Source organism: Hydra vulgaris, chromosome 06 (assembly GCF_038396675.1).
Source record: "Hydra vulgaris chromosome 06, alternate assembly HydraT2T_AEP".
NCBI classification, from domain to species: domain Eukaryota; kingdom Metazoa; phylum Cnidaria; class Hydrozoa; order Anthoathecata; family Hydridae; genus Hydra; species Hydra vulgaris.
Window position 1 is genome coordinate 24,834,567 of NC_088925.1, and position 15,052 is coordinate 24,849,618.

The following is a 15,052-nucleotide window of genomic DNA, read 5'->3' on the forward strand; positions in this document are numbered from 1 at the left end:
TTTATATTTTCTTTTATTGATCTTTTTTAATGTATTTTATTTTTAATTGATTAAATTTGTGTAAGACAAATAAAGTCTTGCACAAATATAATTAGTTTGATAAATGAATAACCGTTCAGATGGATAACAGTATTAGGATTAAAACAAGTCTTTAAACAGCTTTTAGTTTATTTTTTACTCTAATAAACATTTCTTATTGAAGATCCTTATAAAGCTTGGTGCTTGCAGAAATTTTTATTGTATGCCGCACAACTGAAGAAATTACTCAATTTTGTCACTTTTTTGTATCAGTTATATGGTGCCTGGTGACAAACTGCAGACACTCCAATATATATTTGGTTGACAAACCACAGACACCCTAATATTTGAGCAGCCATAGCACAGTGGCTAGTGCGCTTAATAAAGCATAAAACTTACTATTTCTAAATGTGAGTTTTGCCAATTTTTTTTTTAAAAACAAAACAAAGATGTCTAACAGTGTGTGTGTGTGTATACATATATATTGGGTTGGCGAATAAGTTCGTTCGGTTTTTTTCAAAGAGAATTATTTAAAGGAATTGCTTGTTGTTGACAAAATGTTTGATTCATTAGACAGTGTCTTTTCTGCTCTACAGAACTGTGTTATTTTTTTTTTGAATATTTTTAGTTTTTCCTATTTTCCTTAGAAATGGAATACCCAGGTGGCAAAAATCAGTATTTTCAACACCTACTTTTCTATGCTTTTCATCGCGGTCGAAAAGCAGCTGAAGCTGCTCGTGACATATGCAACATGTATGGAGGTGTCATAGGTGAGCGCGTAGCACAGAAATGGCTTGCAAAGTTAAAAAATGGTGACTTTGACCTTGAAGACTTACCTCGCAGCGAACAACCCATAGAGTTCAATGAGGAGCATCTTAAGGCACTTTTGAAGGAAGATGGTTGCCAAACAAGTTGTGAATTGGCTGAAAAAATGAACTGTGGTCATAATACAATCCTTAATCATCTTCACTCAATGGGATTTGCCAAAAAGCTCAGAGTCTGGGTGCCTCACAAGCTTAACGAAGTCAACAAAGAAAATTGTCTTCAAATCTCTGCTCAACACCTTGCGCACCATCAAGCAACACGCAGCCATAAACAGCGCTTTTTGTACCGAATTGTCACGGGAGATAAGAAATAGTGCCTGTGAAAATATGAAACAAAGAAAGGAGTGGGAAAGCATGATACACTGGAAAATGCTTGAAAGGAACGCAACGGTCAACAAGGAGCTTTACATTGCCCAACTACGCCACGTAAATGAGGCTATGCAACTGAAAAGACCTGACCGACAAGGCAAAGTCATCTTGCTCCATGACAACGCCAGACCCCATGTTGCACAAGTTGTCAAAACCGCTCTACAAGAGTTCAAATAGGAGGTTTTTCAACATCCACCGTACTCTCCGGACCTTGCGCCAACAGATTATTACCTTTTTCCCTCCTTGTCAAATCAAATGAGAGGTGTTAACTTCAAAAATGAAGAGGACCTCAAAAACTGGCTCAGCAACTTCTTCAACACCAAATGGGGCAATGTTTGGTGAAGCAGCATCAGCAAATTGGTTGAGAGGTGGGAAGAGGTTTTAGACAGTAACTGCGAATACATAATTTATTAATTTATTGTTATAATTATTATTTTTTGTTTAAAGAAAGCTCTTTGAAAAAAGCCAAACAAACTTATTCCCCAACCCAATATATATGTACATATATATAGATATATATATATATATATATATATATATATATATATATATATATATATATATATATATATATATATATACACACACATATATATATACACACATATCTATATATATATATATATATATATATACATATATGTATATATATATATATATATATATATATATATATATATATATATATATATATATAATAAAACAGAGTTGTCTGTCCATCTTTCCTACCTTTAGGCTAGGGCGCTTATAACAACAGTCTGCAAATTTAAACTGCAAGCGCGTTAGAACTTTTCCAAAGTTTCTAGAACTTCTCTAAGTTACTAGAACTTTTCCAAAGTTTCTAGAACTTTTCCAAAGTTTCTAGAACTTTTCAAACTATTAAACTTTTGGCCCTTAGAACTTTCTAGAAACCAAAAGATATATATAAGCGTCTTCAGATGTTAATCGATTTGGTATTCTCTGCAAAGATTTCTATATTTTTGCTAAGCTAATACATAATGGCTAAGAATTATATTTATTCGTCAACTTTGGAAAGCAAAGATGGTTATCTGAACAGCATAGACAACGACTTGCACTAGAACGCAAACAACATTGACAATGGGTTAGGGTTAACGCTAGGAGCTACATGAAAATATTTGACTTCGCCATGAAAATATGATCACATACTATTTATTGCCTAGCCGTACATCTACCAGAATTTCAAACTGTTTCCAACCAGGTAACAAAGCCAGTGCAATTAAAAGAGTTAACACAAAAAACACAACTCTAATGGCATGGTTCCAATTAAATGAGCACTCAAAAAACTGTTTTAATGTCCAACAAAGCACCACCATCGATTCACAACAGTTTTTGTACTACAAAATACCAGAGCATTTTCTTTTCAATAGAACATCGATGGAATGGACACCACGAACAAAAGAAATTAGAAGTATGTATACGATGAGTCCAAGAGAAGAAGAGCACTACTACCTACAGTCATGCTACTATACACTCAGGGAGCTACATCATTTGAGGATTTATGAACAATCAATGGAATAACCTATCCAAGGTTTAAAGATGCAGAACAGGCAGCTAGACACCTGAAAGATGACAATGAATATCGCCACAGTTTACAAAAAGCATCTTTCCTTCAAATGCCATCAGAAATGCAACTGTTATTTGCTTACATAATTTGTTTTGGCAAAACTAATGATGCCTCAGCGCTTTGGAAAGAATTCAAGACTGCCATGTCAGACGATTACAGACACTGAATGGTGTCCGAACAAAAAAGCTAAGCATACGCATATGCTGATATTGGATGAATTGTCTTCGATTGTGGACAAGATATCACCACCATTATACCAGTGCTAAAATATCCTTTGCCAATGCCTTATGAAACCACAATAAAAATTGAAAAAATGTAAGCTAAAAGCTGCTAAACTGTACTCAAATAAAGAACAAAAAGCAGCTGCAGATGCTGTTCTTGCATGCATTAATGGTGACGAATGATGCTTCTTCATTGATGGGCCAGGCAGTTTGGCCAAGACATACCTATACACAACCATTACCTACATTTTCACTGGACAAATCAAAAAGATTCTAACCATTTCATGGTCAGGTATGGTGCTACTTAGCTGCCACTTTGACTAACAGTGCATTCTGCATTCAACTTGCCAGTGCCTCTAACGGCAGCTAATTACACGTCACTGCTCAAAAGCCAAGGTAAACAAGCCAATTTTCTCCGGCAAATTGATGCAATTATCTGGGACGAGGTGTCAATGGTGCCTCAACTTGGAATAGAGGCAGTGAATACTTTGTTACGTGACATTATGAAAACTGAAATACCATTTGGAGGCAAAATTGTCGTTCTTGATGGCAACTTTCAACAAGAGTCCCCTGTAGCTCCAAAAGCATTCAAGGAATCAATCGTGGAGTCGTCAATCAAGCGACCATCTTTATAGTGTCATTTTAAAACCTCACATTAACACAAAACATGCGAGCCCACTCCAACGCATCTGGATTTGCTTAAATTCTACTGCAAATTGGCAATGGCAAAATAGAACATATTGATCAGGGAAAAATAGAATTACCACATCAGTGCTTTAGCCACAATCACATTAATGACGTCTTTGGAGAAAGTATATTACCCGAAGAGATAGATACATTATCAGAAACAGTCATTCTAACTTCTAAAAACGTTGATCTCTCTAGTGATAAACAACAAGATTTTAAGGAGATTACCTGGAGTGGAAAAAAATTACAAAAGTATCGACAAAGCTGAATGTGAGGAAAATGTCAACAGAAAGCATTTTTTGCTGGAATTCCTCAACAGCATTACTCCACCTGGATATCAGTTGCATGAAATAAAATTAAAGGTTGGCGCAATTATAATGATATTGAGGAATCATGAGTTCATAAATGGACTTTGCAATGGAACAAGACTTACCATTGAAAGCATCTAATCGGCTTGAAAAGCATCTAATTGGCTGCAGAATTACAACTGGCAGCTACAAAGCCAGATTTGTTTTAGTCCCACAGATTGCAATATGCCTGAACGACCAGACACTACCGTTTCATCTGCATCGTTATCAGTTTCCAGTTCAACTATCATTTGTGATGACGATCAACAAAAGTCAGGGTCAGTGATGATCAACAGGGTCAATGGTGATCAACAAAAGTCAGCAAATGTTCAAGAAAGTTGGATTATATCTGCCAAAACCAGTCTTCGGGCATGGGCAATTAAATGTCACTTTATCATAAGTGCAATGCATAAATGACATAGAAATTTATTTACCAGATAACCAAACACAAACCTGTAACATACTTCATAAGGAACTTTTATAATGATCAATAACTAAGTTGCTTATATTTTCTTTGTAAAAATTAAAATGCGTTTTTTGTAAATATTTTTCAATGTTAGATACTATTTTATTTACAAAATAAATTTATAAAAACGAAAGTGTGAGCAGAGTTATTATATATTGAAAGATAGTATAAGCATGTAGTTTGTACACAGAGCAAAAAACCCAGAAAGTTTTACTTTAAAATTATTTTACTCAAATAATTTTTAAAACAAATACAAGTTTTATGCGGGCCAAAGGGGCGCATCAAAATTTGTATATATATATTTAAAAATTTAAAATGGGTTCTACAAAATAGAGGGCTCAATGTTCTTAAAAGAACAGAGCATTGGGCATTGGAATTTTTTTTTTTTTTCCAATTTTTTTTTGTGTTTTCCTGAATCATACAATTTACAGTTAGGTGTTCTGTTTTCTGAAAATATTTTTCTTGACCAAGAAAATGCAATACTCTGAAAATGATGACAAAGATGAATGAATAGGAATTACTTTTACTTGCACCATACTGTCCAGATTTGGGCCCTTGCAACTATCATTTCTATTTTGAACTTAAAAAGAACTAAGTGGCAACAGATTTGCCATCGAATATGTTTAAAGTTGTTATTGAATTCAAATTTTTTTATTTAAAAGAAAAATTAAATTCTTCTACATAAACAGCGCCAAAATGTAAGAATAGCATCAGAATCATTGTTTTGCCACCAAAGGCAAATATTAACAATAAAGTTTAAGTTAGGAACATTTTGATCCATATTTTACATTTATAAAAAAAAGCTAAAAACTTTCATAACTGTTTCTAGAAGGCTTTATATGGTTAGCTTTACACTTTACTTTTTTTCAATCAGACAGTCTAAAAAAAGAAATTACAGAGAAAAATAACGTTGTTTTTATTTGATCCAATTGTGTTTTGCATTGTTAAAAATACATTTTAGTCAGAATTGAAATCATTAATTCTGATGTATTTCCGCTCTCCAGGTTTTTATGACTGGGAAAAATCTTCAGAATCATTAGAAGGGTTAAAATGTTTTTACTGTATGTTATAAAATACAAACAGATTGAAGTGTTTATTGATTTATCAAAAACAGTTGATTCTATAAATTATGAAGTTCTTTAACAAACTTTATGAAATATAGACAGTTTTTTAAATTGGCTATATAAATAAGCTATTTAGATATTGTTAGATAACTTGTTTATGCTGATGTAGTAACTCCATTATATTTGCTTGATATTGCCTGTAGATATTTAGGAAAATGTTATTAAGGTGTCTTCTTAATAAATGTAATGACTATTTGTATACAGATGACACAAACTCATTTTTATTTTAAAGCAATATAACATTGCTATTAAAAAGCATATATAATGGACTAGAAAAAATTTCAGATTTAACTTAATAAATTAATATTAGTCCTTTAAATTAATTTTAAAAAAAGAGTTTTTTGCACCCTCATCAAAAATCTTCTGCCAAATGACATCATTTTTCATTTACAACCAACTTTTAAAGTACATTTAACAATGTCTTGGAATAGGAAAAAATTACATCTGAAGTTTGAGCAGTAAAAAATCAAGGAGCATATAAATATTATACAAAAAAATAAATAAATACTATACAAAAAATTTTTTTTTGCAAACCCTTGTATTTCTTTTAGATAAGCTTTTTTTATAGTCTTTTTTTATATTTTTATAAAATTGTTTTGAAAAAAACTATAATATTTAAGAGTTTATTTTTTTTAAAACAAATTTTGAAAATATATTTTTTCAATAGGAGATAAAAAATTTCTTTTTATGCTTTTAATTAACCACTAAAGTAGTAAAGTTTAAGCTTCAATTAAATTTAATTATTTTCAAATTTTTATATATAAAGTTTAAAATATTTATTACTTTTTGTCTGCTTTTTTTACATTCTTTTTTTTTTTAAATTGATACTTTTAAAAGTTAAAAAAAAGACTAAACAAAAAATAAAACAACCAGAAAATTTTATAGTTGGACACAATTGTCTTTTTATTATTTTTTATGCAGATGGATCTATGCATCTAGATGTATCAACGAGTAGTAGGAAAAAAATCACTTCCTTTAAAAAAAGTCCTTAAATATATTTTTCAATATTATTCATTTTATTTATTATATTACAGATTTATATTTTTTTTATATACATATTTATTTCAATATTTTTTGAATATTGAAGTTTAAAAAGTTATTTAATTATTTTATAGCATTATTTATGATTCAATGAGACAAAAAATTTTTAGGAAAATATTTTAATAATTTTTTGAAAAAATAGTTAACAAGAGAATAAAATTTAAAGCAAGCAATTAAGTCAACAAAATCAGTTTAAATTATTTGTTCAAATGGTTTTGTTTCATATAACAGTTTTTTCTAATTTTAGGCTGTGTTTATATGTATGATCTTTTCATTGAAAAATGTTGTCATGGTCCTTATAATAACAGCTCAACTTTTGCTGATTTTTTCTATTATGGGTGTACAATTGTTTAATGTAAGGATATTATTTAACTTTGTTCTTATATTTCACTTTTATTAGATTTATTTATTAAATAAAAAGTTAATTACAAATATGTAAAATTATAAATATATAAATAAATATAATATATAATAGAGTTTTCTCTACATTTAAACTATTGTTTTTAAAAGTATAAATATTTTTTTAAAAACATCTTGTGATATTGCACTGATAATTTTTTTAAACACAATTTTATAGTTTGTTTAATAATAACCTTTTCAAAACCTTTTTGCATAATTTAGGGACTCTATTGGTATTGTACTGATGAATCAAAAGATAAGAATGAATGCTAGTAAGATTTTTTATTTCTATTTTATGGCAATTTTTTTATTTATAATAAATGTATAAAAAGACATTTTATAACTTGGAAAGAAATAAACAAATGGTTGAATGAAACATATAATATATTTGTTTCTTTGTTTGTTAATAAAACTAATTTGATTATTTCATTTTTTTTAAATTTTGTTTATAAAAATTTTAAAGTTTCCAATTTTAAAATAATAAAAGGCTATATCATAAATCTGCTCAAGAACATAGACTTACTAACCTACGCCATTTCTCATAAGCTTCCTATAGACATGTTCTTTCTTGATTTTGCCAAACTTTTTGACAAAATCCCTCACAGAAGACTATTGCAAAAACTTGAATCACCTGTAAAACAAAAACTGAATCAAAGGTAAAGTTCTTAACTGGATTAATACTTTTCTTTCAAGATCACAATGTGCTTTTCTCAGTAATACCTCATCCAACTGGTTATAAGTTACCAGTATCACTCTACAAGGTTCAGTACTAGGTCCTACGCTGTTTATAATCAATGACCCAAACATGTCAGTAGTCAAAGCATCTGTAAAATGTATGCAGATGACTCTCATATTTTGAGCAAAACTGCTGAAGACAAATCTCAAATGCAATCTGGTATTAATAACATTGTCACATGGGCTCAAATCTTGTTGATGGACTTAATGTCAAGAAATGCAAGGATATGCACATCAACAAATACAACATTTTGCCACACATTTACACAATGAATGAACACAACATTAACAGTAGGCAGCAGAATGGAACATGAGTCAATAACATCTGAAAAATAATAATCTCAAATTACCAACAACCTATAGCACAAGAATCAAGCCAAAATTGCTACTTCCAAGGTCAATAATGTCCTTGGAATCTTAAAACACATCTTCATCAGCAGAGACACCAAAATATGAAAAAACTTTACACCACTTATATACGCTCACAACTCAAATTTGCAGTTATCCACACCTTAAAAAAGAGATAAATGCTAAAAAACACATCCAGCATTGGGCTACAAAAGTACCCCACAAAATGAAGCGCTTCAATTACATGAAAGATGCCTCAAATTTGGACTCACATCTCTACTTGATAAATGTTTACGCGCTAACTTATCCAAAAATACAAAATCAAAAATAACATTAGCTCAGTTAGCTGGCATCCCAAGCACTTTTATTGTAAAAAAGACAAGAATTGCATTGTTCATTTCAAATTTTTCAATAGTCTTATCACTCACCTATGGAAAGCACTACCAAATGAAATTGTCAGTGTTATCAGTGTCAACTGCTTCAAAGAAAAGTTCTATCAGCTATTGATTGGCTTACGAAACACACCCTTTCCATTTTATTTAACTACCTAACTAAAAATAAGTGAATAAAAATTGTATGTATTGAGACAAATAAAATTTCTTATTTTATACAACTTTCATTTTACTTGAACTGATAAAAAAAATTGATATTAATTATTATAACATTTAAGATATTATGACATTTATTTGAGACAAATTAAAAATAAAGTTTCAAAAATGTGTTTTTTTTTCAGTGTGTAGCAGTGAAATAATTGTAATGACATTTAAAAAATGACTTTTTTTAAAAAATATTTTGGATAAATATTTTCTTTACAATTAAATTTAAAATAAAAAAATGTAGACTTTTTTCCTTTAAAAATACCATCCATATCACTTATCCATATCACTTAGTCTAAAATTGGTTTTACACTTTTGGCAGATATAACAAGCGAAACAAGAACATCCGGCTCATTTGCTTTGTTGTAATGCTGTCACAAATTTGTAATGTAAATAGGTGTCTAAATCCAGTTAGTTCAATAATTACTACTTCATATTCCTCAATTATAATTAGTAATAAGCCATTATCAATTATAATTACTTAATAAAAGCTCCTGTCATCAGCAAACAGTTTTGTAATATTTGTCTGCATTTTTGACAAGACATAAGTTGCTATATGATTTAAATATGATTTTAAATTACAAAAAAATTAAATAAGTGATGTATTAATTTTACTTGACGTACCTTAGTTTTGTGTAATTAAAAATATTTATTAACTGTTTATTTATTTAGTGGAAATTACATCACTTTTGATAAAAACAACTACAATACACCAGTTGTAAGTTTATTCTTATTTATTAGACATGTTTTAATCTGTTAGTTTTATTGTTGTTAGTTTGAATGTTTTTTTTTTTTTTACTTTAATAGAATTTGTAACAATAACATTTATGGATTATTTAAAACAACACTTTCGTGTTGTTTTAAATAATCCATAAATGTTATTGCTACAAATTCTATTTATTTTAATGACTTTTGATGAAAACTACAGCAAAACACTCAATACACCCATTGTAAACTTATATTATTACTTAAGTTTTAACCTAAGTTTTTGTGAAGTTAACATTTTATTGTATAGTAATTGTGATTTATAATATAATATAATTAATAGAAATAAGCTTAAAATGTAACTTTATAAATAGGTCTTTAATATTCGATAGTTAATAGTAAGTATGAATTTATTTTAGCTTAATTTTATTCGAGTAAATCTTGTGATGATGAGGATAAAAATATAGGTTAACTTAAAGGTTAAGGTTAGGTTTTACTGGCAAAGACAGAATTAATGATTAATAAAAACGAATGTCAATAAAAAAATACTAAATTTACTGTATTTTTAAAAAATACTAAATTTCAAAGAAAAATGACAGGCATTTATTACATTATGTTGTTTTAAACAAATGCATGATGTAAAAATACATATGTTCAACCTCATTTCAAATAATAGCTACAGTTGCTGGCTCTCTAGATTAGGTTAGATTATGCCTATAGGCAGTTGATTTAGAGGAACCTATTTGTATTAATTAGTGGGTAGTGGTTAATTATTTTTGGAAATTTATTATTACAAAAAAAGTTAAATAGTAGCATTCTAACATTAGCCTATTTTATTTTATTATTATTTCAGAGCCTAAAATATACAACTTAAGTTAACATCATCAAATATACAGTTTAAGTTAACATCATAAAATATACAGTTTAAGTTAACATCATCAAATATATAATTTAAGTTATCATCATAAAATATATAATTTAAGTTATCATCATAAAATATACACTTTAAGTTAACATCATAAAATATACAGTTTAAGTTAACATCATAAAATATAAAACTTAAGTTAATATCATAAGTAATACAGTTTAAGTTATCATCATAAAATATAAAAATTAAATTAACATCATAAAATATAGAACTTAAGTTAACATGATAAGATATACAAGTTAAGTTAAAATCATAAAACATACAACTTAAGTTAACATCAAAAAATGTACAAATTAAGTTAGCATCATAAATTAGTCATACAGTAATTAACTTTTAAATAATAAAATTAAATTAGAAGTTTTCAATAATACTTATTTATATTTTATAATTATAAATTATTTTTTGATAAAAATATTATTACTAATAAAATAATATCAAATTATTTAGCCCAAAAGTATATTTTAATCTGGCTAAATTTAAGTCCGTTGTTTAATAAGCTTTAGCTACTGCTTTTTAGGAGAATGAACGAATCTGGCAAACTTATCCTTTTACGTTTGAAAATACAGTTGAGGCCTTTATTACTTTGTTTGCATCTTCAACTGGTGATGGTTGGTACATGTATGTTTTAATTTATTTGTTTTTAAATTTTATATAATTTTTAAAATGTTTTCAATATCTAGGAATAATATTTACATGTTGTTTATAAGTCATAAGCTTCTATATTAAAAAGAAACATATGAGATTTCATTTTTTACTTTCAAAAAGATTTAAGATATACACACATGTTGTTTATAAGTTGTAAGTGTAAGACATAATCATTATTATAACATACTTATAATTACTTAAAACATACTTATAAACATGTTGCTTATAAGTTATGAGTTTCTATATAAAAAAGAAACTTTTATGAGACTTCTTTTTTACTTTAACTTTTTTAGAATTTTGAACTTGGTTCAAGCAGCCAGAATAGAATTTCGGTTGCTTGAAAACAAGCCAACCATTTCTATACTAATCTATTCCAGACTAATCGTTTCTATACTTATTCCTTATTTACTTCAGTATTTTTTAGTCAATGGTGGAAAAACAATTTATTAAAAAAAATTTCCATTAAGGTGTGTTTTAAGATAAATGTTTTAATAGTATTTAGTAAACAAAATATTTTGAAAAATAGCGAATAAATGCTATAGATCAAAATTAAGAAGATATTGGTGCAATGCAATTTTCAAGTAAAAGTAAAACTTAAATTGATATATATTTTAACATTAAATAATTTGAAGTTTACATAAGTTAGATATTTGCATACAGTTTTGTCCACATTTTCTTATAAAAAAAATGCTGGGCTATTTTTTCTCATTGTTATCTTAGTTGAAATGGCTGCCAAGAGTTCTGTCTCAAACATGCTCAAAAGGGCACTACTACTACTGCTACTACTACTACTACTACTACTACTACTACTACTACTACTACTACTACTACTACTACTACTACTACTACTACTACTACTACTACTACTATTAAGTTCAGCATTAATATAAAAAGGCAATTATAATAGTTATATATATATATTATTTGTGTAATGATTGATGGAAGAGTTTGTGCAATTATCTTTAAAAAATCTAATTTGAAACAGTTAAACAAAAAGTCTAAAATAAACTAAAGCATTAAGGGCATATGATTTGTTTGGATTTGAAAAAAGAAATCATGAAGTCTCGAAAATGTGTTTGTTTTTATAAAGACAAGAAAAAATGAAGTGGGTAACATTTAAAAAAAAAAAGTTTATTTTTCTTTGCATACACTTATTTTTTAAATTGACTAAATTTATTTAGTGTAAACTTATTTTTAATTGTTTTCTTTTATTTGAACATTGTGTTTTGACTATTTAAGAGACAATTTTTTATCTTATAAGTTTTTTTTAGGAGACATTTATAAAAGAAACCTGCTTTAAAAGAGGTTTACATGAGAAAAGTTATTTAGAGATGTTCATATAAGAAAGTTGTTTTTTAAGAAGTAAACATAAAACGTGATTTTTGTTTATAAGTTTATTTTTGTAATTAGAGAAATTTGAAGTTCTTAGAGTTCAAATACAAATGGTTTTTATTGAGTATATAATATTGAATTTGTATAAATTCTACAGGGTGGGCCAAAAGTCACTGAATCATTTCAATTTTGAATAACTTTTTTATTTTAACATTTATATGCATGAAATTTTAGTATCATAAAGTCAAGGCGATGGAAATTGATTTTCTATCACAAATTTAATTTTATTCTTATCACAAATTTATTTTTAGTAAGCTTTAGAAACTTTATCGTTAAGTGTGAAATATAACATCCTGCATATGCCTTCCATTTTCTTCTTCACAAATTGCAGCTCTTTCGATTACTTCTTACCTTTTCCAAAGTTTCTGGGCTTATTTCTCTTATTTCTCTAGTGATGTTTTCCTTTAGCTCCATTAATGATAGTGGCTTGTTGGCATAAAACTTTTCCTTTAGATATCGCCACAAGAAAAAGTCTGGGCTAGTGAAATCAGGAGAACGAGATGGCCAATTGACATCATCAAATTGAGAAATAATTCTTCCATTAAAACGTTGCCAGAGTAATTGCATGCTTTCTCTGCAGTATGAGCTGTTGCTCCATCCTGCTGGAACCACATTCCAACTCGATTTTTAATTGCTGGCCATAAGAAAATTTGAAGCATTGCTCTGTACCTCTCTCCTGTCACAGGCACAGCATTTCCATCATCATCTTCAAAAAGTATGGTCCGATAATTTCATTTGAAGTTGTTGCGCACCATACAGTGCACTTTACAGGGTGAAATTCTTTCTGATGCACAGCTCTTGGGTTTTCTGTTGCCCAAAAGCGACAATTTTGTTTATTGATGAAACCATTTAAGTGGAAGTGGGCTTCATCAGACATAATTAGTTTATCCAACTAGTAAATCAAAAAAAAATTCTTTTTTCAAATCCATGCTTTATGCAAGCAGAATTCTATTGGGCCTAGAAATTCTTTTTTTGTTATCTTTTGTAGAAGGAAAAATTACTGTTATGTTTTTAATTTTTTTTTTTATTAATTCAGTGTTCTTATGGGGAAATACAAATTAAATTTTTGTTAACTTAATTAACTTTTTTTGGTCAGATTTTTCCATTTCCTTGTATTGTCATCGAAAATTATTAAGTGTGCAAAATTTGAGCAAAATTGGTTGAGAAAAAAGCTTTCAAAAATTGATTTCAAATTTTGTGGCACACAAACATATATATATATAGAAAGTAACCTTATATAAAGCATGGAAAAAAAGTAGCGCGTTTTAAATTTTTGTTTTTTAACTTAATAACTTAACACTTAAAAAACAATAGGTTTTGAATCGCTGCGCTTTAATGTCTTCGAAACTGCAAATAATTTGCAAATCAATGATTTTTGTGACGTAATACGCAATTCATATCAAATAAATAAAATGTATGGGGAAATACAAATTAAATTTTTGTTAACTTAATTAACTTTTTTTGGTCAAATTTTTCCATTTCCTTGTATTGTCATCGAAAATGATTAAGTGTGCAAAATTTGAGCAAAATTGGTTGAGAAAAAAGCTTTCAAAAATTGATTTCAAATTTTGTGGCACACAAACATATATATATAGAAAGTAACCTTATATAAAGCATGGAAATAGTTTGGTTCATTTTCAGCAAGTTCTCAAAATCGAACAGCATACTGTAGTCTAGGCTGAAAGACCTGTGGCTTTAATTCTTGGATGAGTTGCACTTTGTATGGATAAAAATTTAGACTTTTTATAACCCTTCTCAAAGATATTCAAGAAATTCCAAGTTCCAATGATCGTCTCTGAGTGGAAGTTGTTGGAATTTCTTCAAGATTTTCATGTATCCTTTCTTTGTTTTCATCCGTACAAACAGCTTTAGGTCTTCCAGAATGCGGCAGATCATTTACAGCTCCTTGATCTTCAAATCTTTTAACCATGCTCTTAATTGCATTCCTTCAAGGAGCATCTCTCACATTGAAATGCCTTCGATAAGCTCTTTGGGTTTGAATTATTGAGCCTTGATTTTGATAGTAAAATTTTTCAATTTGTGTACATTGGACTGTACTGAATTTCTCCATAATTAATTTCCAGGATCTGAAAAGAATAAAAAATATTAAGAAAATAAAAAATATTAAGAAATAAAAAAGATATTAAAAAATAAAAAGGGTCAGTGACTTTTGGCCCACCCTGTATATATTTTATTTTCAAATATTTTACCCCTTTTTTCTTTTACTTATATTTTAATGATTTTAATGATATTGTTATGTAATCATTTGTATACTTTAACTGTGTCTACTATGGGTTTTTTTATGTCTACTATGGTACTTATGTGTCTACTATGGTATTTTATGTTATATTTGTAACAGTTTTTTCGTATTTTTTTTTTATATCTTTTGACAATCTGTATAATACAGATTGTAATGCTAAAAAAAAAAGTTACTGCATAGCTGTTGTTTGTATAACAGAATTATTATAGCAAGTATTAAATCTAAAAGCAGTTGTTGACTAGTCTTCAAAAAGTGGAAGCAGTAACAACTTTTTAGTATTTTTTCTTTAAAGCGTTATGCATAATATTATTCTGGTATTAAAATATTATAATTAGCTGTAAGCTGGGGTGCACTTATGTTAG

General features: G+C 28.3%; 1 protein-coding gene across 1 annotated transcript in view; it reads left to right on the plus strand.

The window, feature by feature from the left end:
* The window catches only part of LOC105847844 (voltage-dependent P/Q-type calcium channel subunit alpha-1A), a 240,515-nt gene that overhangs the window by 153,712 nt on the left and 71,751 nt on the right, over positions 1–15,052 (plus strand). The window contains exons 23-26 of the mRNA XM_065799676.1: positions 6,930–7,037; positions 7,304–7,353; positions 9,433–9,478; positions 10,911–11,011. Coding sequence (XP_065655748.1) covers positions 6,930–7,037; positions 7,304–7,353; positions 9,433–9,478; positions 10,911–11,011 — 305 coding nt within the window. The remainder of the gene's footprint in view (positions 1–6,929; positions 7,038–7,303; positions 7,354–9,432; positions 9,479–10,910; positions 11,012–15,052) is intronic.